Source organism: Atractosteus spatula, chromosome 7 (assembly GCF_055471065.1).
Source record: "Atractosteus spatula isolate fAtrSpa1 chromosome 7, fAtrSpa1.hap1, whole genome shotgun sequence".
NCBI lineage: Eukaryota > Metazoa > Chordata > Actinopteri > Semionotiformes > Lepisosteidae > Atractosteus > Atractosteus spatula.
The window spans coordinates 49,221,525-49,247,108 of NC_142712.1; the positions used below are offsets into that span (position 1 = coordinate 49,221,525).

The window sequence follows — 25,584 nt, forward strand, 5'->3', positions numbered from 1 at the left end:
TAGAGGAAACAGAAACCTTTTACTAATTATCCTAAATTAAATTTGACTTATCTGTGGTGACATTTTAATACTATCTTGCTTTATTTATAATGGGCTAATACAGAAAAATGTTTGCCCTCTAATATAAGGTATGAAGATTTATAAATTTCAAGTTAGTTAAAAATAAAAATCTAAATAAAACGTCAACAATAATACAGTTCTGAAGAGAAGGACTCCATTAAACGGATGAGTCTGTATCTTTTGGTTTTAATTATTTTCGAGATCTCAATGTGGAAAGCATTTTATCTACAGCATTTTAAATAAAGTTGCATTTAAAAATGGCGGCGTCCATGCTGAAGGTTGTCGGTAGGTTTCTGATTTTACTGTATTATTTTATGAAAGAACAAAGAACAAAGCTCAAGCGAGGGACATGTATGTGGTAATGGTAACTATTTTAAACTTTCCAATTAAAACAACTTTTACGTTTGTTTGTTTTTTTGCATTAATAGTCCAATATGAAACTAAAATAAGCGATTTGATGTCCCTTTCACCAGAAAACACTTTATTTTTCCAATAACAATTGTACTTGGGTAACCACCATGCTCCAGAAAAAAACGGTCACTTTGAACCAAAACAGACTATTTAAATTTCAGTGAAACTGAAAGTAGCCAATGAGTAAACTGAGCGCTAGGTTTTTAGTAAATGTATATTATTAAATAAGTCATCGTTTTAGAAAATTCAGAAAATGAACAGCATTTATTAATTACTTGCTGTGGAGTCGCGATTATTTAATAGCTGCCTTTTATTAACAATAAATACTGATCTATAGCATTCTCCCTCTGCATCAAATACTAACTGAACAGCTCTTATTCATTGGCTGCAGCCTAAAATTATGTGATCACAGGAGGCGATGTTTTGAAATAAAAAAGAGATAAAGGAAACGTGTAATGTTAAAACGTAAAAAACAAGTACTGACATAAATGGCGATTATGATTTTTTGAGTATTGATTATTTTATTCTCAGACTGTCTCCGTGATCAAGGAAGGTGCACAGGTGTAACATTTATTTCTTTCAGCCTCAGCTTCAAAGTCCTGGTTTTCTGATTTTCACCTTATACTGCGGATTTTCTTGCTTGCAATCAAAGTATTTGTAAATTTTAAAATGGGACAATGAACAGATACCACCTGGCAGTTAAAGAGGAAGGAACTCTTTCATTGTTTTATAAGTAGCTAACCCACTACCAGGCCTATATTTTCAAAACAGTAGATCATGTACCTTAGCTCTGCTTGTGCATGTTGCTTTATGCTGAGCTGCTCTTTTTAATCATATAATTGATGATCAGTGGTGTCAATATAGTTCTATACCATTAGAGATAATTAGTAGCATCAATAAAGCACTGATATATTTTGATATTGCAGTAGTTCTGCTTTGTATACAGAACTCCTACAACTATTTTCATACCGTACTCAGTCGTGAATCATTTCTCACAAATCAGTTTTCTCAATAAACCCTTGTTCACTCCTGGGGATGGTGTTACAGTGCTATTTAAACCTAGCCTTTTAGCTTCATGTTATAATGCTACTACTAATAATTCCTAACAATTATACTGTATAGCGCTTTTCTGGTCACTCCACTCAAGGTGCTTTACAGGTGATGGGGGCTCCCCTCCACCACTGCCAGTGTGCAGCCCCACCTGGATGATGCGACGGCAGCCATAGTGCACCAGTTCGCTCACCACACACCAGCTCTCAGTGAGGATGAGAACGAGAACAGAGTGATGAATCCAATTCATAGATGGAATTAGATTATTAGGAGGGCATGATTGGTAAAGGCCAATGAGAAATTTGGCCAGGACGCACCCCTACAATACAGTAACACCCCTGCTCTTTTAGAGAAATGCCCTGGCATTTTGAATGACCACGGAGAGTCGGGACCTCAGTTTTGTGTTTCATCTGAAGGAAGACACCTTTTTTACAGTATAGTGTACCCATTACTCTAATGGGGCATTAGGCCCCACACAAACCGCAAGGTGAGTGCCCCCTACTGGTCCCACTAACACCTCTTCCAGCAGCAACCTTAGCTTTCCCAGGAGGTCTCCCATCCAGGTACTGGCCAGGTTCACACCTGCTGACCTTCAGTGGGTTACCAGGTGTGTGTTGCAGGGTAATATTTAAAGGAGGTTCTTGGACAGAGGAAGGTCGGGCCCTGCTTTATGTTTATGCCAGATCACCCTCACTGGAGACTCTTGTTTTTCAGTTACAGGTTTGCTACGCAGTTCACATCGTGCTGTACCAATATTTAGAAGACTTTCAGTGTCAAAGCCTGTGGCCCAGGGTGTGCCAGGACCCATTTGGAAGCTAGGTAGACTGAACCATGTTGCCATTGCAGTCCCAGATCTGGAGAAGGCTACTTCTCTGTATCGGGAGGTGCTGGGTGCCCGGGTAAGTGAGACAGTGCCCTTACCGGAGCATGGGGTTTACACTGTGTTTGTGGAGCTAGGGAACACCAAACTGGAACTTCTGCATCCCCTGGGAGAGAAGAGCCCCATCGCAGGATTCCTCCAGAAGAACAAAGCTGGTGGGATGCATCACATCTGCATTGAGGTTAGCAATCCTTTGGAGCGCTAATATGCAAAGACCCAGCAGATAAGCATGAGCAGTCTTGATTGGCCACTGTGAGCAGACAGCCCACCTCATTTCTTTACAGTGAAGAGGAAAATTTGTGGTCTATAAGGACCAATTTACATGCAAATCGAAGCTGGATAGAAAACAGAGTGGGTGATAAAATAACAGTATCTGGTAGCTGTGGCATTGAGAGTTTTGCAGGGCCTGAGCCAGATGCTCCATTGACTGGTTACTATGAGCGTGGAAGTGTTTTAGACACTCTGACAGTTCCTTTATGATTGAACTTTGTTTATTTGTATTTAGCCAGACCTGAAAAAAAGTGTTAATTCTTTACAAGGACATGCAATTGCGGCTTCTTTGTGTTTTTTTTAAGACAGCATATGATTGGTAAAACAGCAAATTAATTAATCAGCATAGAAAAGCTGCAGAGCTTGCCTAGAAGGCTCCATGGCCGAAACATTGTTTTCTTTCTTCTCTTTTCAGCATGGAATAAACCTATTACTTGTTCCTTTGCAGCCTACGCGTGCTGACGCAGCCACCCACCTGAACTAATTATAAAGTATCTCAATAACAAGAAATAGATTGAATTTTCTTTTAAAATTAGAGGTTGCATTCTATAAAGGAATGAAAGTGTTTATGGTAATTACCTACCACAAAGTAAAAGAAGTTTATTTTTTAATAAAGTGTAAGAGGAATAGTAATGTCAGATCCTTGACAAGGTTTTAGTTCAAACTCTTGATTCCTTTGAAAGGATTCTTATATTTCCATACTGCCATACAACTGTTAATTACCTGTTTAAACAGTCAAATTGAAGAAAGAAAAAGTCATGTCCTCTTTTATTGCTATATGTGGGAGTCATTGCATCTCGTAGCTTGAGATATAGATAAAACTGCAGTGTTTCTCAGTTACTTTCCGTTTTTCACACCTCTCCAGAATGTATTTTTAGTCATAACCAATTATTAATGAAAGAGCGTGAATACAGATGTAAAACTGTAAATATCAAACATGGAGAACCTAAAATGCTATAAGCACTGATAATGCCAATAGCTGAAAAAAATCAATGTATTCGAATGCAGTAGCTGAAGTTTTATACTGTACATTAAGTTATTTTTTACTGCACTCGTGTTTTTGCACATCCTCTAAGAAGACATGCATTTTTGTTTGTTTAGGTGGATGATATCAATGCTGCTATAATGGATTTAAAGGCTAAGAAGATTCGGACTCTGTCAGATGAGCCCCGAATAGGAGCTCATGGTAAACCAGTGATGTTTCTCCACCCTAAAGACTGTGATGGGGTGCTAGTGGAGCTTGAGCAAGCCTGAGCACGCAGAGCTTTTAGAGACTGATCAGTGCTCTCCACCTCGATAGCAGAGAGCACCCACAAAGGACAACCACATTGAAGATTTTCTGAAAACTTACTAAACGTCTTGGCAATTCAGTGATGCAAAATCAATGAAAACATCAGGATCAATACTTTTTTCCTTAATTGCAGAGTGATCCAGAAAAGGTCCAAATAATAACACAGTGCAAAATACAGTTTTATTTTGTTTGTTAATACATTTTCATGTGTATTGGTCAAATTAATAACTGTGGTGTTTTGCCTTTCATTCAACTGTGCCTGCCAACATTAAGGACATATTACTTCTTTTCTAAAGCAGATAGAACAGTTTCAGTCTGTGCTAGGATACCGTTGAATACGATAATGAGAATTTTTATTTTGTCTGGATTAATTGTCCTAAATTTTCTTGATGAGTCATAATGTTAAATTAAACATGCATACCACTGCTTACAGCAAAATGTGTATAATTTGTTTTGTGTTTTTATACCTGATGTGCACGCAGAAAATACAAGAAAACTAAATAAGTTGTGATTTGCAGAGACTATTGATTTTGTTTCCTTTAAAATCTTGGGACTCTTTTTTTATTGGGCATAACTTTTCTTGATATCTGTTATGAGTTAACATTTGATGTGGCAATCATTGGATTTTGCTCTTATGGTAACATAATGTGTTATGCTTTAATTTTGCTTTAAAGTGCAATCGGTGACAGTGAAGATTTCTTTCAACTAATGTGCATTAATTATGCAGCTTTGGGGATTTTGAATCTCAAGTTATTAGCTGTTTTTTTTAATTTTGAAACAGGATTAAGTTGAAACGAGGGGGGACAGTGGTGCAGTGATTAGCATTGCTGCCTCGCAGCGCTGGGGCCCTGGGTTCAATTCGGACCTGGGGTGCTGTCTGTGTGGAGTTTGCATGTTCTCCCAATGTTCATGTGGGTTTTCTCTGGGTGCTCAGGTCTTTGTGTACCTTGCAGTGTTCTGGTGTCCCATCCAGGCTGTATCCTGCCTTATTCCCATTGTTGGCTGGGATAGGCTCTGGCTCCCCTGCGACCTTGAATTGGATGAAGCAGTTAGAAAATGAATGGATAAAAGTGACGCTTGATTAAAATTGGAGTAATACACTAGACACCATGGTAAATACTGTCATCATGCATCTGAAATCTGGCTTGGGATGGTATATCTCTTGGCATTATGTATTATAGCCTTCTACTCTTGACTCTTCTCTCATAAATGTGTGATATCACATTTCCACAAGTTGTGAATTTGTCTTTTGCTTTTTCAGTTTGGATTTGAAGTGTTGTCTTTTTTAGGAAATGGGAAAGATTAATGTATTGTGTGTAGATCTCCAATTGAAAAAAACAAATGTTCTATTTGTGGAATCATAGTCTTTATGCATTTCCCACTGATTAAAGTTCACTTTCTTCTCCTTAGGTTCGTAACATTGGGGTAAGATTGACCTTAAATAGACTGTTGAATAGATTAATGACATTAATATTCCCCAGTTTCTGCAGTATTGGAAAGGGTCTGACCAGGTGAATAATCTGATGTAGTTTCTGCCTTTGTATTATTATTTAAGTAGCTGACTATTCCTTCATATCTCAAAGAATATGAAATAATACATTGACATTGAAGGCTGAAAAAATCATTCAGCATGTAGAGCTGGAGAGGTATTCAAACTACCTGATTTCCATTTCATGTATTTACAGGTAAATCTTGCTAAGTATAGTGAATATATTAGAATAGTCAGACTCCCAGTCTTTGCTGTTCTTATGTAGCAGAGTTTTTAGATGTTTCAGGGTAGTTTGTCAATTCAGAATCCAAGCTTTAAGAATTTAACTTGGATGCACGCCTCTACAGAAGAGGTGGAGTGACATGGCATTTCCTCTTAACACAATTCATCGTTCCTTTGAGGCTGATCATCAGCTCTGCAGCAGCCCTTGTTTAAGATGAAAAAATACAAGAGAGTGTCGTGGGAAAACAGTGCATGCCTAGTTTCTTCTGGTATTCCGTTGCCATCTTTTATCACCCCCAGACAGAGATGAGTTATGGCTCAAGGAGTGCTTTGAATGATTCTGTTCAAAACTAAATCAGCAGTTTTAGCCCTGTTGGCAGGCCGATTCCTCCCCCAGCTGCTACTGCAGCTCAGCAAACCTGTGAATTACTTCAGATGTCAGATGGAAAGCATGAACATTCACACTTTAAAGATCTAGGATAAGACATGTATGTGGATCTGCAACATTCCTTTGGGGCTTTGCCCTTTTACCCTTCACGCAAAACTCTTTTAAGGACTGCCCAGCATCTTGATCAATATATATCAAAACTGCCCTCTAGAAATTGTGGTGGGATAGACCTCGATTTGTTTGGTTATTTGTTTACAAAGCCAACTGCATGCCATCGCTTAGGGATTTTAATTCTAAGCATTGATCCTGCTATGTCAAACAATGCAGTGTGTATCGAATTGCATCTCATAACTCTTATTTCATTATTTCATTATGCAAATAGTGTAAGAATGTTAGAATATTGTTTCAATGTTAAAAAAGCCATCTGACTGTTACACAGGCTTGCAGACAGCCATTTCAATATTATCCTTTTTATGGACAGTTTCAGATAGTTATACAGAATTGAGATGTTTATGATTAATTATTATGAAATAAAGGTAAATGACATGGGACTGAAAATTAGTGTAGAAACACAACATGCAGTGCAGGAAATGGGCTCAGTGCTGCCTGTTCCCTCATTTATGCATTCATCTATTATTAAAATTGATCACAACATTGGTTATCATAGGGCCATAAAATCTGCAAATTCAGCTGCTTCGACATTTTAATTTGTTCCACCAGTTCTCGACTGGGGAATCAATCTTCGTATATTAGCTGTAAGCTGCTCCCAGGCATTTGTTTGATGTAAAGTATTGCACGTTTTGTATTAATACCTGCTCTTTGTGTTATTGCACACTTCCAACAGATCTCAGTATTTTGCAAATGTTTCTTTTTCTGCAGAGTAGTGTGTTCTGCAGAACCTTGCTGTGATCCTATAATAAACCAGCTGCTGTCTGTACTTTCCTTTGAGTAGAAAATAGGGCATTTCAGGGTTTCTAAGCGTTATGTCAATGAGCCTGCAAAGTTGTTTTTTTTCCATTTATATACAGCAAAATGACTCTCAGAGACCTTACTCCTAGGTTGTTTATAGACTGCCTGCCTCATCAGACTTGCTTGATTGTGCGCTCATATACAGTACCTGCAGTCCCTGTAGGTCTCCGTTCAATTGCTTGATTGATTTGACATGTTTAAGGACCAGCTGACTGCAAAGGCTTCTAACACTTAAGAACAAAGAAAAAGTTTCTGAGCAGAATTGAGATTTTGGAAAGGCTTGATCTTTTATGAAATAGCTTGCAAGCCATGAGTATACAGCCAACACACTGGTCTTTCATTGCCTGAGGATTTTTAAAGACCGTATTTTGTGCTGTACTTGAAATAGGTTTTATATTTCTAGTGAAGAGTGTTGTGCTATGAATCCATTTTATATTTGATTTGACAAGTGCCAGTTCCTGCATTCATATTTTAGTGCAGTAGAGCCAGCCTGGTTAAGACACAATTAAGGGCTCTTAAAATCCAAGCAGTGTGTACTGGGATGGACAGTCCATACATCTAAAGAGTGGAAAGAAACATTCCCCTTGTTAATATGAAGTAACTAGCAATTGTCACAGATGGGAGTAGGTAGCATGACTGCAGAGGTGCCACAGTGCAGGCAATGGGTGTTCTAAATTGTGTTCGGAAGCTGAGATAGGTTCTATATTAATATCCACCCACAGTATCACAGCTACTGCTGAGCTGAAAGTATTTTCAGGTCACTTTATGTGGGATAAAAGCACATTTGTAGGAAAGTGACAGCTACAAAATAATCTGCTGCACCACTTCTTAGGCTTAGTTCCCTGGACTTGGTGGAGTGGTGCCTTTTTTCAGCTTTTGACCCATGGAGAGTTTGTAAGCCATCATTAATTATTCAGAAATATGGATGTGTTGTGGAGTTTCAGCAATGTTGCACTGGAGAGCCATGAGGTCCAATTGAAAAGCTAGCCTTTTTATTTAAGTTGCATTAACACAGATTAGACTTGAGTGGTCTTAATTTATTCTCGCCATCTGTTTATACACTGGTTTTGTGATGGTATAGGTCTTGTTAATGAGTCAGATGCCATCTTGTCTATTTGACTGTGCTACTTCATACTAAACACTTTTCAAATGTTTTTGTTGATTATTGAGGTGCGTTTAAAGCAAGTAACAATTTCTGATCATTTTTCCAAATTCTGAATGTACTGTCCATTTTTTTAATCAGTTATGTTAATTGTATCAAATATGCTTATGCCTTTCATTGATCTTACAGAAACTTTAACATCATGTGTTGTGTAGCTGAATGAGTTTTGTATTGTCCTTAATCACTGGTACATCCTTTATTGAGGTTGGTATATCAGGCATTTATTGGTTGTAGACATTTACTGAGATTGCACAACGCCACTCATTTAGGAGACTAGAGTGCTATAGTAGAGTAATTCCTTGAAAGTGTTCAACAGTGTTAAATCATTTTCAGTTTCTTTGAAACTGTGTTATTCTAAAAATGTAAATAGTTCTTGAAGATGCTTCATTCATCCACCCAAAGCAACTGCTTCATCCAGTACAGTGTCATGTTGAGTCATACCTGGCTGACAGTGGGCACAGGGCAGGATACACCCTGGAAGGTATGCCAGTGCTTTGCAGGGCGTGCACAGACGTGGACAGCAACCTAGACAACCTCTCTGGACAGCAGGAGGAGGTCAGAGCACCTAGCGAAGAGCACATGGCAAACTTCACACACCCAAGGGGGCCCCCCAGGCCAGACTTGAACCCAGAACTGAAGAGCTGGGAGGCAGCAATGCTCAGTGGTCTGCTCCCAATGACGCTTTGGAGAAATATGAAATGAGATATTGTATTGATGAGTTTCATTCAGTCATACTGATACAGTTCCGTTTGCTGATATAGGTGCTGCAAAACATTGAGTAATAAATGCATGCTGGAAATGTATCCCCAAAGCGGTGAAAAAGATAATGCACAATATTAGTTGCATTTCCATCCTTGCTCTTTGCTTAAAATTGAAATAACCATTCTTATGTATCCCTCTAGCAGTCTTGTTATCATATTGAAATGAATTGTAGCCTTTTATTAAAAACCCCTGTTCCTGTTCACCGTTTCTGTGTAATACTGATTTTGGTGTGATAAAAGGTGTGTGAAAAGCAAGTAGAAATTGATGTTCTGCTTTTTCCGTGTCCCATAATGCAGGTGGGAGACTTTTAAATGTCTGAAAGCAGTTGGGGTGATGGGAAAACGAAATGATGTAATCTGCCATTGCACAGATGTCTGTGGGAGCACCAGTCTGAGAGCCCACCACACAGCCTGCTATTGGGGGGGGGTTTGGTGGAGACGTGTCAGAGAAGCAGGTCCAGAACCCCAGATGCATGTGCTCATGCCGGCGGTGAAGTGATTGGACTTCTGCTGGACCCTGACTGAAGGGCCAGAATGTAGTAACATCCTGTCAGCGGCAGTGATGTGGAGCACAGCTGACCTTATCCTGCTGGTGGGGGCAGTTACCCCTTAGCCGATGGATTTATGACTTCTGCCTCAGTGCACTGCGTCCCTGATTAGGGATTTGCACAATCTATCACTCTAACCTACCTTCACTGTGATGGGAATGGAAATAAAAAAGGTGCAAGCGATACATTTGAAAGGTTTACCAAGGGGATCCTCTTTGACAGGAATTCAGTCATTATCCTGGTTTCCTCCATTTTTTCCTTTCTTTCACGTGGGTGTGCACCCATCGTCTGCTCTCCTGTATTCCACTGTGATAACAACTGGGGAAAAGAGGAGCAGGGCCGTTATCACTGCCCTCGTTTTTGCCATCTGTCAGGGTTTAAGACGGACAGACGCGGACCATGGAAATAGCAGCTAAATGGGAAGAATTACACATTTTAATACCACTCTAGCAGAGGTGTCTGGTTGGCAGGATTTAAAAATGTGAGATAACTCCTAAATCAGGCGTCAGTCTTAAAGCTAGGAGACGTTGCACATGCTCATTTGTATCACACTTCCCCTGTGTGTTTACGACTGGAGGGTGTATTTCTCTTTTGTTGTTTTTGGAACCAGTTGTGTGGGGAGAGAAACTCGTCTTTTCACAACTAAGCATCAGCAAATTGTGTTGAGGGTTAAAATATTTTCACCCCCTTCCACGCCACTTATTTTCCGGGATTTAGCAGTGATCTTAAATCCTGGAAAATAAGACCTTCACAGACCTCATAAAGGGACAGGATACTGACCCCAGGGAGAAAGTGTCAAACGGATCCAGCTGTTGTTTTTTGGGTGATGTTTTCTCTAATTGACTATTTTCTTTACAGTTGGGTTTTTGGATTCTTTTCTGCAGTTGGGTTTCCTGGAGCTATCACGGCAACACGCCATTCTCCTGAAGGTGTGTGGCCTCATCGTGGGTTTCGGACCCATGACGTTTGAGAGCTGTGAAGCAGCCTAGACACAACTACTGTGTTCATTCCATTAGCAAACTCAGGGTAAAGATTGCCCTGTAGGCTGGTCAGTCTTTCCTCACTCCTTATATATATATATCTTCCTGGGATATAAAGGATTTATTGAGAGCCCCCTGATCCCCAGGGCTTCATCTGGTCTGTTTTTTTACTTAATGATTCTTTACTTTATTAATTGAATGGTTAGCTTGGTAATTATAATGTGTTTATTTTGGGTTGGGGTAGGGGAGCTTTCAGCTCTGAAACCTTTGGGAGATTGAACTTCATAGTAAAAATAAAGGAATGATATGGCTGGTTAATTGATTCTTCAGGCTCCATCACTCTGTCCATGGACTGAATGGTTCTGGAAAATAGATGGATGTTATAGCGCAGGTTAAACACGTTTATATGTTGCGTATTTGAATGGCGCTCACATTCATGGGTCGACGTTTTAATTATATTTTCAGAGTTTTACTGTTGTTTTTTTACATAGTGAGGGGCTGCTTCGGAACAGTTACACTTTTACCAAACAAAAAAAGTCCGGGATCCCCAGCTACAGTCGTGTATGGGTGATAAGAAGATTCAGGTTCCCGGGCTGCGAGCTGGTGGTGGTCTGTTGTTCTTCAGTACAATTATCTGCCTGGGAACTGCGGCGTTGCCCGTATTACAAACACAGGTTCCCGGGCGATTTCCTATCGGCGGTGGTATTCTGCTATGCCGATGCCGGGGTTAATTAGCAATCCTCAGTGTGGGGCTGTGATACCGGGACACAATAGCAAGTGCTAATCGAGCTGTCCCTACTTTCATTACTAAACGAAGACGGGATTTCTTCTATTGAAACGGCGTCTTTCTTTCAGGTAAGCGGTTAGGTTTACCTCAAATATGAAAATACGTTTGCCTTTTGTATTCTAGGTGATTAATGCAGGGGAAAAAATCAATTTAAACCATTGTTTAAAATTCAGTGTGCATTTTATTTACAATCTAAAATTTCACGTTACCGAAAAGCGAAGATGTTGCTCATTTCTGTATGAAAGACACTTCGCTATTGCAAATTCTCAACGCGCTTGGTTGGCTTTACTTAGCTGAATAATTCATTGCTTTGAGGAATGCTGTCTAAAAATTATTTTCCTTGTATTTAAGCCCGAGTTATCTAGTATTCCCAACTGCTATTTATTGCAGTACATTTCTCAGACTTCTGTTCGTGGAATGTCATTTTCACACACTGGTAACCGAGCAATTAACATTTCTGTGAGCTGTATTTGGTTTTCAAAACAGTTTGATCAATAAGAGACATAAAGTCCTTAAAATTGCATTTAACAAACGTATACTTTTTAAATTTCGTTTGCACTTAGGACGTGATGTGTTCAGAGAGGTGGTGCTGGCTTTGTACTGTATGTGTACGTTTATTAGTGGATGTCAAGCGTGCAGCACTTTGTATTATTATTAAAAGGGATGTCTCGCTAAGGTTGCTGAGCCTGCCGTCGCTTTGAAGTGACTCCCGCAGTTCCATCGAATGATCAGCTACACGTCTGTCTCTTACAAAAAAATCTTCTTGCGGAGTCCCGAAGTGCGGCGAGTTAATGTGACCGCACGTTACTGATTAGCCGTGGAAAGAAGTGTTCATTGACACCTCCTCTCCAGCCTTACGGACGCGTCCCGGCGTTGTACCGCGACATGTGGCGGGTGCTGATGTGCTGCTCTCCAGCTGTGGGTGAGCGCGAGCACCACTCTGTTCTCCCGGCTCCTCGCGCTGCTCGGGCTCACCTCCACTGCTGAATGATTTATTCCTCATAACGAGCTCTGGAGGGATTCGAGGAGTTTCATTAAGCATTCAACCATTCCGTCTTTACTAAAATAATAGCGTGGCCGACACCCGAGACAATGTCTATCCAACCAGCACGGTGATGTGAAAGAAAAACGTTATTTTGACAGGAGCGTGTGTTGAATTTCATTAGTAGAAGTAAACATTTCATGGACGTAAAGGCAGCAGACTACTTTTTGTCCGCGAAAGCCATATAAAAAGATTTTTTTTTAAATTAAAACACGTTGTTGGTGTACTGTATCACTCCACTACAAATTGATAAATAATGTAATATACAATGGTCTGTTCGCTAAGCATTTAATGGGTATTTTATGAAGGCATTTTTACAATCTTAACCAAACAATATATATTCATTTTGAAGGTGATTTTTTTGCTCTTTAACTTTTCTTACGCTCAAAGCATAGTGAAATGTCCAGACTCAAGGTCGAGTTTATTGAGCTCCGAATGTAACAACTGCCTTCCCACATAAAATGAAACGACCTACACTGTGCAAAACGTTTACATACAGAAGACAAAAGAACGATGACTTCCATTTTGATAGTATTTGGAGTTCTGGTTTTTATTCTGAGAGCCTACTGTATTGCTTTGCTGTATTATTGGAACATGACTGATCCTACCAATATAATCTTTCTAGTGTGTTATTTTCAAAACTCATAAGGTAGGGATAGAACCCTGAAAGAGGAACGTCACATTTTCAGCTTCACTTTTTAAACACTTGCTCTTTAAGCATTATTGGTGCGCAGAGGACAATAAACTTGTATTCATCCTGACTTATCCTTGTTGGTTTCTGTAAAACGGCAATAATGCGCTTGCTGAAAAGATGTGGTCCGTCTTTTCACTTCCTGGAGCTTTCCGAAGATACCTGGCTTCTTAAATACCTCTGCCTGCTCTCCCAGACCTGCGGAGTTAAGCTCGTACAGCCAGTGATCCGATGGACTTTCCCCCTTTTGTGACACACTGGTGAAGAGCAAGAGGATGAGTAGTATCGCCGGTAACTGCGGCTATCTTCGGGCAGTTTCTTTTGAAGCACCGCACTGCCAGTTGAAGGAGGGCTGAAATCAGACTCCATGAGAGGCATCTGTCTCTGTCCCTGCTGTCACGGACGTCCAAAGGGACTAACCGTGGGGAGCAGGAGAGCGGAAAAAGACCCATATATGCGTGGCGGCGAGACGGGAAAAAGGCCCGGGCTCATAGTGCAAAGAGTTCAGGAATGCCGTATAGAAACCTATGCCCTCAGGGAGCGGACGTGGGGCGCCCTGGTGCTAGGCGGGTCTCAGGACATCCGAACGTCAATGCTGAGCGAGGACAGAGTGCAAGACCCGGAAATATATAGCCCAAGGGAAAGAGAGGGACAGGAAGGACAGCAGACTGGAAACTAGGGACAGGACAGAGAAGGAGCGCCCTCTGGCTGCAGAGGGCGTGACACCTGCCCTCCCTTTCTTTAGCAGTAATTGAAAGAGAGCCTGTGTGCTTGGCAGGCCCGGGGGCAGGAGTTTGGTCGAGGTGTGCTTGGGTACCAGAATGAGGTAGAGTGGGAGACTCACAATCATCTCTGGCCTCCACTGGCTGCCTGCTTGATTTGAGTGGTAAAATCAGGTAAGGGGTCTGGAGCTCCCTCATTTTTTTGCATCAGCTTTGATAGATATGTTATCCCGCATAAAGTGTCGTGGGCGGATCACATTCCCCTCTTTTCTGCGTGCTGGAGATTTCCATGCCATGCAGCTGTGTATTATGTGCTGTTACTGTATTGATTTTAAACGAGCTGGCTTGTTCTTGTGGTGCTGCTCATCCGTGTCTTAAATCTTCAGTAATTCGTGTTTGTGAGCTCCCAAACTCACACCCCGCATTCAGACATCAAGAACTGATTGCATCGCTATGGGTAATATGTGTAGTAATATTTAATGAAGAGATTAAAAGGTAACCCTTCGGCTACTTTTAAATTTTAATCTCCCCTTCTTATTTCTCACTCTTCCTTGGAGTGATCAAATAACCTAAAGCCATCTGTGTTGTTCTTGAAAGCCCCGTATGTATTTTCAAGTGTTAAATTCTTTATTTCCTAATAATAACAACAACGAACAACGAAGAAATGCCATATGTAAAAAAAAAACCAAACAACTTGGCTCAGTGCAGCTACAACAAAAATGCATAATTCATAAATCTAAAACATAAAATCGATTAAATTACATGTAGTGAATGAGATAAGAATATGAATATATTTGGTAACTTGATTACAGTATGATAGAATTAAATTAAAGCAGTAAATGAGTCGGAGAGTTAAGGCTGAATTAAAAACCACACTAGAGAAATGTTAATAAGGATGTGATAAAAGGCTGGCTGAGACCAGTCGGAATGAGTCTCGGGTCTTGGTTTAAGCAGCTGATTTGTAAAATGTATTTGACTTGAGATGGTTTCCTGCAGTTTCCTTCTTGGTTTGCCACATTTTTTAGAGTCTGCCATGGTTGCAGTGTGATTTATTCCACTGGATTTACGCTGGTGCAACACAGTAAACTGTTAATGTCTCCAGTCCTGGTCCCGGAGAGAGCTCCAGTCCAGTCAGTTGTGTCGGTCACCCTAAATAACACAGCCTTTGAATATTACGACCGCTTGTAATTATTGATCAATTGCGTATTTCTTTGCTGAGGGGGCACTGGTCCTGAAGGATTTAAATGTATTTTGATTTTAGTTCCAGATAATATCAGAAGTACTTCATTCAACAATTTTTTTTTCTTATAAAATATACTTTAATCAGAAAAAAAACATCGCAAAGGTAAACATCTCACACATTAACTCTCCAAAAAACGACGGCGGAGCGGCGGTGATTGTCCGTTATCAATCGTTGCAAGGGTGGGCGGATTTGCGCTATTATGAGAGTCCCTCCAAACCCTACCACTTGCTGTTCATCATTAATCCCTGTACAGGGTCCATAGTCCTTTCCAGCGCTCCTTTGCCGTAGGGAAACCCCATTTGGCAACGTCGCGCTTCATCCTCCTCCTGAGGTCCGCCAGGATCCTCTCCTCCAGCTCCCTCGCTCCCCACTTGATGTTGTGCCGGATGAGATTGTTCCTCGCGTCCCACAGGCCTTTCTTTGTGAGGGACAGCAGCAGCCACATCAGGAACTGCGTCCCCTTGTCCAATCCAGTAGGTGCCAGTCCCAGCAGAATGTACTGGTAACTGAGCACCGCACCCGTCTCCAGGAGTTGCATGGTGTTGTCCATTCTGCCCCACACCGCCTTGGCGAAGGGGCAGCTCCAGAAAACGTGCTCCTGAGTCTCCTCGACGAAACACGTGTCCCAGGGGCAATGCGGGTTCCTGGAGATCGAGTGTCTGTAGAGGACCTCTCTGGTAGCCAGTCTCTTGTGTACGGCCATCCAGTTGAGGTCCTTCATTCAACAAATGACCCGTTTAACTAATCACAGTTAAATTGTTGCAGGTCTTTAGACATGCGAAAGGTAGGGCTCTGTAGGACTGTGGTCAGAGACTCCTGGTCAGGGGGTGGTGAACACAACACAACACTCCCCGCAACAGGCTGGTGATGCTCCTTCCATCTCATCCATCTTTTCAAGTTCAGGCAACTTGGAGAGCCAGTGACCTTTGTACAGAATCTGTGAAATATTATGGTTTTTTCTTTTTCTTTTTGTGAGAGCAAGTGGCCTGATGAATTTTGACCCGGTGGTGGATGCTTAAGTAAGTCATCTGTCAGAACAGCCAGAAAATAACTGTTACAGCATCTGTCCTTGACATGTCAAAAGCACAGATAAGGCATTGTGGCGCTGGGCAGCACAAGACAAGATAAGCCTTTAATTTAGCTGTGATACATCCACACCCATATGCTAAGTTGTTGAATGAGGAGGCGGGGTCTGAATTGGTCATCTAAAATTGTGATCTCTTTCACACCCTGTCTCCTGGCTATCAAGTTTGAGTTGAACTATCTGGCCAACAACCTGGGCAGTACAGCAGTCAGGTTAGTATTGCCAAGATGTAGGTGAAGGTCTTTATGCAATTGCATTTCTGAATACTAAAAAGTCCTAAGGCAAGCCAGAGCACCTCATTATTGGAGTTAAGTGATAAGGTCACAGAAACAAATGCAACTGCCACTATTCAGCAGTTTGAACCATTTCAAGCTTAATGAGCTGAGGGTGAATGGCAATGTGCTTGTGTTCAAAAAGAATAGCAAATCTGCATCTCTGTGTCTTCATTTTCACTCTGAGTGAGGGAGCAAGTGTGAAACGCCCAGCAACTGGTTTAGCAGTTTTTCCAAGTGTCTGCTTGCAGTGCATGTCGTAGCAGCCAGGCTAAAATCTTTTAAAAGTTTTTTTCTTGAATACGGAATACTTCTAAATCCTTATTGAGCAATCTGTGGAGGTTGTTCAGTGTTTCAAATTCCTAGGAACAGTAATAGGTGAATATTACTGTGCAGAGAATACCAACTGCACTTTTAAGAAGTCAGTGTATATTTGTGATCTGGAAGCTGAAAGGATTTTGACAAGACATATCCAAATGTCTTGGAGAGGATTTATAGAATGTTAATAAAAGCATCCTTTCATTTGGTACCACGATGTGTATAAAAGCATCTAGAGTAAAGGGAACCTGGCCAGAATTGTTAATATTGCTAGTATAATAATTAGACAACCACAGAAACAGCTAAAAGAGCTGTATTATATTGCAGTTTAAAAAGAAAGCTCAGCTGATCATTGATGACCCCTCCCACCCTCTTCATTCCAGTTTCCATCTGCTACCTTCAGAGAGGCGATTTAGAATGCCTGCGGCCAAGAAAAACGTATCCAAGAAATCCTTTGTTTCCTGTGCAATCGGTAAATTAAATGCAGCTACGTGACTGTTCACTGTCTGAACTTAATGGATCAGTGTAATCATAGTGTCATTTGGGGTAGAGCGAGGGGTGTGTGTGTGTGTGTGTGTGTGTGTGTGTGTGTGTGTGTGTGTGTTGTTGTATGAGTAGGAGTATTGTTTGTTTTTAACATGTATTTATTCTTTTAAGTTGTGTTATTTGGTTTTTGTAGTTTTTTATAATGATGCCAAAAACAAATTTCCATCATTTTGGGTGTTCCATAAGGTTATCTAAATAAATGCAGTAAGCCTAGTCATAGTTCATAGCTTCTTTAGATAAGCATTGCCTGCGCGACGTTGGCCCTTACTGCATGATATTTCAGTCCCTTGGTCTTTTAGGGAGGGTGACTGGGTTGGCTTTTAAAAACTCCTAGACTACCAGGGTAGAGAGTGTGGGTCTGCACGTGACCCTCTCGTTCTTCACAACAAGCAGATGTACCCATTAATGCTCAAGGGACAAACAAGTTGTTATTAGAGCTTTTAGGTAACTGTTGAACCAAAGGGCACTGTGGTTAAAAAACAGGCTGTTGAGATCTCAGTGGTGCTGATTTGTTCAGTATGAAAGTAAGAGTGTCATTATAAAGACTGCTGCATTTGCCCGCTAATGGAGCTCTAATAGGTAACTTCAAGATGATTCCTGAATGTTGGAAGAAGTCTGAGATGGAGAAAATGAGAGATTTGTGCCTTTTGTGTTTGAGAAAATGAACCGAATTCAATGCATTAGGGTTGTTTTCTAGTTTCTGTAGGTTTTTAAATCCTCAGTGTTCACTGTATACACATTTGTTGTAGTTATTTTTACTGCATTTCACCTTCAGCAGGAATTCCACGTGTCTTGATGTTTTATACTGTATACTGCCTATTAGTCCTGTTTATCCACAAATCATATTTAGCATGAGACATTTTTTATCCCCATCTAATCACAGTCTTCTGCTATCTCTTTGAAATTTGCATAGGGCATTTAGATAAAAGTGTGCCAGCGCTATAACGAGATCTTTAAGAGAAATACAGGCAGTAGCTGTTTGCAGTTTATATGCAAATAAAACAAACATATTAAAGTGACATTTAGCAGCAATGAGCTAATCGTCAAAATGCTGTGCGTCTTAAGTAATTCTAAATTAATCAAGAGGTTCTGCTCAAGTGCAAAAATAACATTTATTATTTTATTAAATAATATTTTAGCCATTTAACATTAAAATATTAAAATGTTAGAAAGAGTCATTGACATCTGCAGCAGAGTAATTTTGGGTGGAAGGGATTTCATTTTTTTTAGATTGACTGCAGTTAAACCAATTTTTGTCTTCCTCCCTGGAAAGCATTTTTTCAGTTTCAGGAGTCTTATATAAAGGAGCAAGAAACTGCTTGTCCTACAGTATATAAAGCAACAGCAATTTTGGTGCATTCCTGGGCAATAGAAAAGCCTGCTTAATGCTGATTCTAAGACCGTTCCATAGGAAGACCTCATTATCTAAATTTGATACCAACGATTTTCTGTGTTTGAGTAATTTTACAAATGCTGAGTACATAAATGCAGTCTACTATAATATATTATGAGGAGCAGAAAATATTGGTTTTGTGGATGTGAATGTGCAGAATGATGATTCTGTGTGCCTTGTGTAAAAGCCTGTGGGACGAACATGTTGCCTTCTGTGCCTTTTGCTCATTTAATCATTTTAATCATTGCTTGCTGTCTTATTTGCAGACGTCACTTGGGATTCTTTTTTTCATTTGCACCTTATAATGACATTTTCTAACTGCATTGTTTTTTTTTCTTTTTGTAAATCGGTGTAGTTGTTCACGATAGTTTCCCTGTAATGTGTACCACCCACAATTCCATCCACCCTTTATCAGAAAGTGGCCAGGTGTCCCGCCACTATTAGGCGCCCAGCATAGGGCACAAGGTGAGACCACAAGCACAAACACTCACGGGGACATTTTGACAATTTGGTGACGCCACATAACCCAGGCAGCACGTGTTTGGGAAGTACAAGGCAACTGGAACACCTGGAAAAACCTCATGTGCACATTGGGAGAACATTCAAACTCTAGATGTACAGCATCATAGCCAGGAGCTGGACCCATGAGCTGTGAGGCAGCTGCCACAACACTGTCACCTCAATCCCATGCTTTTCAAAGCTGATAAAGAAAATCAATTTCATCTGCGTTTGTTTTTTTTTTTTCCTTTTGTAGTCTTGGCTCTTCAGAACAGGTTTCCTTCTGTCCTTCAGAAGCCCGTGTGCTTTTGTTCTGCCGCTAAGTGAATGAAGTTTATGAAAAGAAGTTCTTTGTGGAACCATATGACAGAAATACAAAATAATGCACTACCCCAAAAGTATTTCCTTTCTGATTCTATTCGTGGATATGGCATGCAGATTTTTTATCTTGCACGAGTAAACTGTAAAACACCTGTTTTTGTGTTTTTCTTTGGCACCCGTTTTGTTTTTAAAATGAAACCTCAAAGAAACAGCTTGTCAGGACATTGGAAAGCACTAATGAAACTTGTCAGCTGTAATTATACCCTGTCGGGAAGATCTGCTTATTTCTTTCATTGTCTTCATGCCTCTTTTTTGGGGATTTCTAGTCTGGGCGTTGCTGAGGCAAGTACAGGCTGTGCTGTTACCAAGGGCCTTGGTGTCATGTGAAGGGTCCGAGAAAAATCCGAGAACAATTTTGCTTCATAACTAACCAGATGTCATTGTTGAAACAAAACACTGTGCGTTCTTGCAAACAGCAACAGCATTGTGAGCAGGGCTTGAATTTGTGCGGGAAAATGCCATTGGATTTCAAATCCAGTGCCTTAGTCTCTCGGCCATCATAGCTGTGATAGCTCATGGCCCGAATGTGATGGCTAAAATGAATTAATCAGATTTCCTTAATTTTTGTGGTGGATTTTCTCAAGGTATCTGTTTCGCAGGATTAAGGTTTGAATTTAGGTAAGGGGCAGGGATTAGAGTCAGCTTCATGAGTATGGAAGGGGTTAAATGGAGCATTTTTCAACATAAAAACTACAGCATTTAATGTTTAAAAATTATTGTGAATGTGACAGCTTGCATTTCCTGATGTCACATGGGAAACATTTTTTTGAAAGTGGCGCCTTATTAAAGTGTATTTAATATGCTCAACACAAGTGGAAACATATTGGTACTGTGTACTGCCTCAGTGTAGTCCTCAAGTTAGTAGCTGTACAGTCTATTGAAAGCATCAGTGATGAAAAATGTTCACTTTTAAGGATCTGTGATATTGACGGCAGCAAAATTTGCCGCAAAGTATCTAAAATGTTTCTAAAGATATCTTTGTTTAAAGAGGTATTGCATTTATGTAGTAATGTTAATGTGATGTTATCAGTGCTGGTCTAACACCTCAGGGTCATTGAGATTTCTGACTTTCTTAGTGGGACGTACGATTAGAGCCTTTAGTGTATAAACCTGGATGTTGTAAGTATACCAGATGGGACGATTATTAGCACAACCTCTTAGAAGTGAGACAAACTCCAGTTCTTACAAACAAAGAGGATGCAGCAGAGAGTGCTGTTTTCCTGCACATCCCTTTCATGTACTATAGCTTGGTTGCTTTTAAACCCCTTATGATTTGATTAACTTGTAAACATGCATAAAGCATAGCTACAACAACTTGTATCATCTTAAAAGCAGCAGCCTGTTTTCACTGTAGCTTATAACAGTGAGATTTCTGAGAACTCACAGAACATGGTATCAGTGGGCACCCTGCTGTCAGGAACAAACAGGGTTTCTGGTTATGAAGAGGCTGGAGTGGAACTGGTGCAGCTCTAGACCACGCAAGGTCATTTTGTGAGGTATATATAGCCCTGTTCCTTTTTTTTTTCTTTAAAGCATGTGGAAGCTCGGAGCTTTCTCTGAATCTAGAATCCAGTGATTGGGTTACCTGGACGATTGTGCTAACCATTACAATCATAGCCCTAACCTTCCATTGACAGGGGAAATCTTTTTTTTCCCGAGCTGATGGCTCATTTCTAAAAGGGTGTATTTCAGACGTCTCGTAAATTCATCTTCGTGCTCTGCTCTGTGCTTATTGTTGAACCCTTCTTTTCATAAGCGCTCCACAGTGTTTGGCGTGGTTCTCAAGAATTCCTGTGGTGTTTCTGCAGAAGAACCTTGAAATATGGCTTTCATCCGCGAGAAGAAGCTCTTTTGATGTGTGCTATTTCCAGACCCTGGCACAGTTTGTGATTCACTCCCACATCGCATGCAGGTCTTGCAGAGCATTCTTCACGATTCCCTTCCATTTGTGTAAAATTAACAAGTGTATCCTCCCTGCAACTGATTAAAGAGAATCAGAATCAGATTCCAGTTATCTCTTTTGCTCAAAATGAAATCGAACCTTGAATTAGGCTGTTTGATGGCTGTGTGAGTGAAGTGTGAGTTTCATGGGGATACATTTAATTTCGGCTCCTGAAATTCTTATTCCATGTGTCTGCCAGAGGCAGGTGATTTATATGTGTTAGTTACCGTCTTAATATCCTGTTTTGTAAATATCCTGCTAGGTTGAAGGCAGAGTCCTTGCTTCAAGCCACAAGGAGAGGCTCGGATTCCCCTTGGATTGGGACTCTGTTATCTGCTCTGCATGACTCATGGCTGTGGGGTAAAGCCCTCCTTTTACTGCTCCCAGAATGATGCTGGGAAGGGCCTTTTCCTCTTGCTGAGCTGTACAAAGAAAGTGAGAACATGGCTACTCCCTTTTTCCTCTGTAAGAGACTGTTTTAATCTTATACACCCCCCTCCCCCAAAATCAGGTCAGTGTCGTCCTGGAATGGATGTACCCTTTAATATTTTGAATTATCTTGGAAAGTATACACACTACAGGTCTGGTTAGGGTCTTAAATTAAAGAGAACACCTTTTTAACATGTCTTAACCCAGTACACACACTAGAAATAAATGAGAGGAACAAAAACAGGAATAAAAACACATTTTATTGTCTTTCTTCAAAAGGCAATATCTCACGTTGTGGCACACCTAGGATGTAAATTGGCTGTCAAATTATAGCTCACTCTTGCACGCAAGGAGGACGTTTCAGTGCGGTTCAAATGGTGAAAGCTGTAGGTGACCTTAGAGATGCAGTTATTGCTTGAAATGGCCCCTCGCTATGTGTGAGACAGGCTTTTAAAAAGCCTTGCTGAATTTAAAAGAAAGTCTTTATCAGGGGCCTTAAAGCAAGAACGGCTCTTCTTGCCACCATTTTCCACTGTAGCCACATAATTTGCTTGTTATTCCTGGAGTTATCTTCCAATATGTCCTTGTAATTTACGCAGAACGAGAATTTTATTGAATTTTCTAAGCCTTAAGTAACTTAAATTCTGCTAGCAGTGATCTGTGGACTGTGTTTCATTCAGCGTCTATGAAGTGATAGCCAAACGTTATTTCAAATCCGTGTGCATTAGCATTTAAATGAAGTAGCTCTATTTCTGTGAGTTTGGTCCATTGTCTACTTCTGAATGAGTTGGGCTAAAAAGTATCCAAATCCTTTACGAGTGAAAAAGCATTTCAGCCGAGCCTGCATAAATTATGAATTGTGGAAAGAAAGCAGTGCAGAGTGCATACAAGGAAGCTAGTTTTAATATTAGAGCATATTGCTTAATTCTTTCAAATTGAAGTCGGTGTACAGTAAGAAGTCCAGAATAATTAGCTGGAAACTGGGCTTATTTAGTCTGCTGTGATTCACATCAATTAGTGTAGCTTCACCAGGTAAAACTGGCATTGTAAGTGTTGAAATCGATTCAGGTCAGTAAAACCATACTGAATGAAACCATGTCTGTATGCCGATTTTAATAATTCATAGCACAATGTTTATATTTTTCATCAGTCAAGGAGAATTTCATATTTATCTTTCTCTTTTATTTCATATTTCCCAGTCCTAGTTCAGCAGTTTGAGAGCAGCCTCTCAACTGGTTTGCCGGGATAGTTGGACAACAGGATGTGAATGTCAGTCTTGGGGCCATATATATTATAATGAACTGAATGTGACACTCCTAGCAGTGGCTAATGATTACCCTTTGGAGATCAACAATAGTATCCATCTGAGCAGGTGATGAATTCAGAGACTGGCAGGAGGTCTCTTTATTGAAAAACCTCCCCAGATGAATAGATTTGATAGTGCATGCTGGGAAACCTGCTAAAAAGCAACAGGCCTATTACAAAAACCCCATTTAGTCAAACCTGTGATGACAATGATAATTAAGTTTAGAACTGCTGCTCTTATATCATGATGCATTTTAACAATTAGTACTCTGAATATCAATTGCTTGCATTAGTCACTGTAGCATGCCCTAAATCACTTATAACTGTCAAGGTTAGATTAGGTTATAGATACTTTTAGGCATAGGAACTCTGATATTGCACAAGGTACTGGACAAATATAAATAATTTTCCCTTCATGTGACATCAAAAATATGGAGCGTTCCTTCAGACACATCTGTACGTGGAGAAAATGATTTGGATGTAAATAAGTTGTATTCTTACACAGTGAAAATCTGCAGCTTTGCACATTTTGATTTGTCCTGCTTTATGGGGAACTCACAAATGCATTTTTGTCCAATTCAATGTCTGTTGTACTCTTAGGCTAGAGCTGGCCTTTTCTTGAAATGCATGGATGTTTATCAAACAGATCTCTCCAAGTGCAGTTTTAGCTCTGTGATCACGGGCTCAAGCCTACCCCTCATCCTCTGCATGCAGTCAAGAGTTTCATAGCTAATTGGCTCACAGATGTGGAGTAGGCTATTCCAAATTGGGTTGGTATAACAAAAATAAAAGGCGAATCCAGTTAAAAAATATATATATTTTACTGTGAGTAACTCCGACCTCCATTTTCATCTTTACAGATATCAATATCACTACACAGTAGTTTCCACTGGAGATTTTCTTTGCTCCCCTGAGATATGCTGTAATTCATCATGCAAGCTGTACGATTGTAATACGCTACACATACTGGTCTACTACAGATATTTAGATTTTGCAGATGTGCAGGAAGCTGCCGTTTCAGTTTACAGTACCTTGCCGACTCTTATCAATTTGAAAATATTTGCTAATGGCTTCACATAGTGGGAGAATGCGGTAACCATGTATTCTCAGTTTTAACGACCAGGTTTGCCACTGCTGTGCACAAGAAGTGAGGTAAATGAGAAAAACAGGACACTACAGAACTACATTTGTTTTAAAATCCGGGACAAAATGGCCTTAAAGCAGTGCTCAAATTAAACCCACAGTTGCAGAAATCTCTCCTGTTTTTTGGTGGCTTTCCGGTTTGAGTGACAGGTTCTTGCCTTGGTTAGTCTGGGTGCAATGCCCTTATTGTACCAGCAGGGTGTGCACTACACTCTACACTACACTACAGCCTGAACCACTTTCACGGTGTATGGAGGTGAGTTACTGAGCTCATCAGTGACCTTGATGCATCTGTATTTACTGCTGTTCACATAGACTGCATCATTCCAGGTCAGGAGATTCTAACTTCCTTTGTTTGGCACTGGTATGTCATTATCCCTTCTTACGGTACCAATTTATTCAGCAGCCTCTCATTAGTAAGTAGTGCTCTATGAGAAATCATATGACATTAGCATTTAGATGAAGTTAAATCTTTCATTTTTACTGAACGGGTTGGCTACAGAGGACTTTCCTGGTTTGAAATGTTTTCCCGTCTCTGAAGAAAGGGGAAGCAGTTGTACCAATGAAACTCTATTTCAGTTTAGTGTTGTTAATGTTTCTTTCCAGTTCCAGTTCAGGTCAAGATACAGTAAAACTGTGATGTAAGCCAAACATGACATGCTGTAGCTGTGAAGGGATCTGTACCTGTGCTGTGCAGGCTCCTCTTCTGAACGTAAATTAATTTGTATTCATCTGCTTTAATTCCAAAAGCCTGGGCCACAGCTTAGTCATTGTTTGGTTTCCTTTGAAGGTCCTACAGTGTTTGAAATGGATTAGTGATGCAGTTATTGTGATGAATAACTTCGAGTAATGACTGAAATACCGAATCATCGTACTTCCGAAATGAAGCTGAGGATAACAGAAGAATTTGAATCCGAAACCAAATTCATAAGTCTTCATGCCCAATACAATGCCACTTATCTAGGAGTACTTAGCTCAGATTGTTATTAAGTTTCAAAGAGTCTATATTTCACTGTATTGATCACTGGTGTTTGTCAGCATATACAGTGTGTTCCAAGTGTAAAGCACAGGGCCTTTTCTTGATCAGATGATACATCTCATCCTAGAGAGGTGATAAATAGTATTGTTTCTAACAGTTATGATCCCTTTCTGCTAGCACGACACAGGAATGCCCAAGGTCATTGCTTTTTTCTTGACTGGATTGTGATGGTCATTATTGGCTTGGATTTGGTTTCTGGGAAAAATGGATGGGTGTGGAATGGTCAGGATTGTCCCTTCTGTCTTACTCTTCTCTTACCAGTTCTTAC

General features: G+C 40.3%; 2 protein-coding genes across 3 annotated transcripts in view; both read left to right on the forward strand.

Moving 5' to 3' along the window:
- The first annotated feature begins 310 nt into the window (after positions 1–310).
- Positions 311–9,154, forward strand: mcee (methylmalonyl CoA epimerase). The gene is made up of 3 exons (XM_088921826.1): positions 311–345; positions 2,236–2,582; positions 3,773–9,154. Exons 1-3 carry the CDS (start codon positions 318–320, stop codon positions 3,923–3,925), a joined length of 528 nt encoding a protein of 175 aa, XP_088777952.1. The 5' UTR covers positions 311–317; the 3' UTR covers positions 3,926–9,154.
- Positions 9,155–11,201: 2,047 nt separating this feature from the next.
- LOC148831296 (amyloid-beta A4 precursor protein-binding family A member 2-like) overlaps positions 11,202–25,584 on the forward strand; it is a 90,457-nt gene continuing 76,074 nt past the window's right edge. Inside the window, exon 1 of one of the 2 annotated variants that reach the window (XM_088920054.1) lies at positions 11,202–11,336. The gene's annotated coding sequence lies outside the window, so the exon portion shown is untranslated. The remainder of the gene's footprint in view (positions 11,337–25,584) is intronic. The other variant, XM_088920055.1, reaches the window with a different exon arrangement.

Excerpts from the sequence above, each read along its gene's own strand:
- mcee (XM_088921826.1), top strand. The coding sequence starts at position 318 with ATGGCGGCGTCCATGCTGAAGGTTGTCG. Across the intron at positions 346-2,235 it reads GTCCATGCTGAAGGTTGTCG|TTACAGGTTTGCTACGCAGT; the intron begins GTAGGTTTCTGA and ends CTTGTTTTTCAG. Across the intron at positions 2,583-3,772 it reads TGCATCACATCTGCATTGAG|GTGGATGATATCAATGCTGC; the intron begins GTTAGCAATCCT and ends TTGTTTGTTTAG.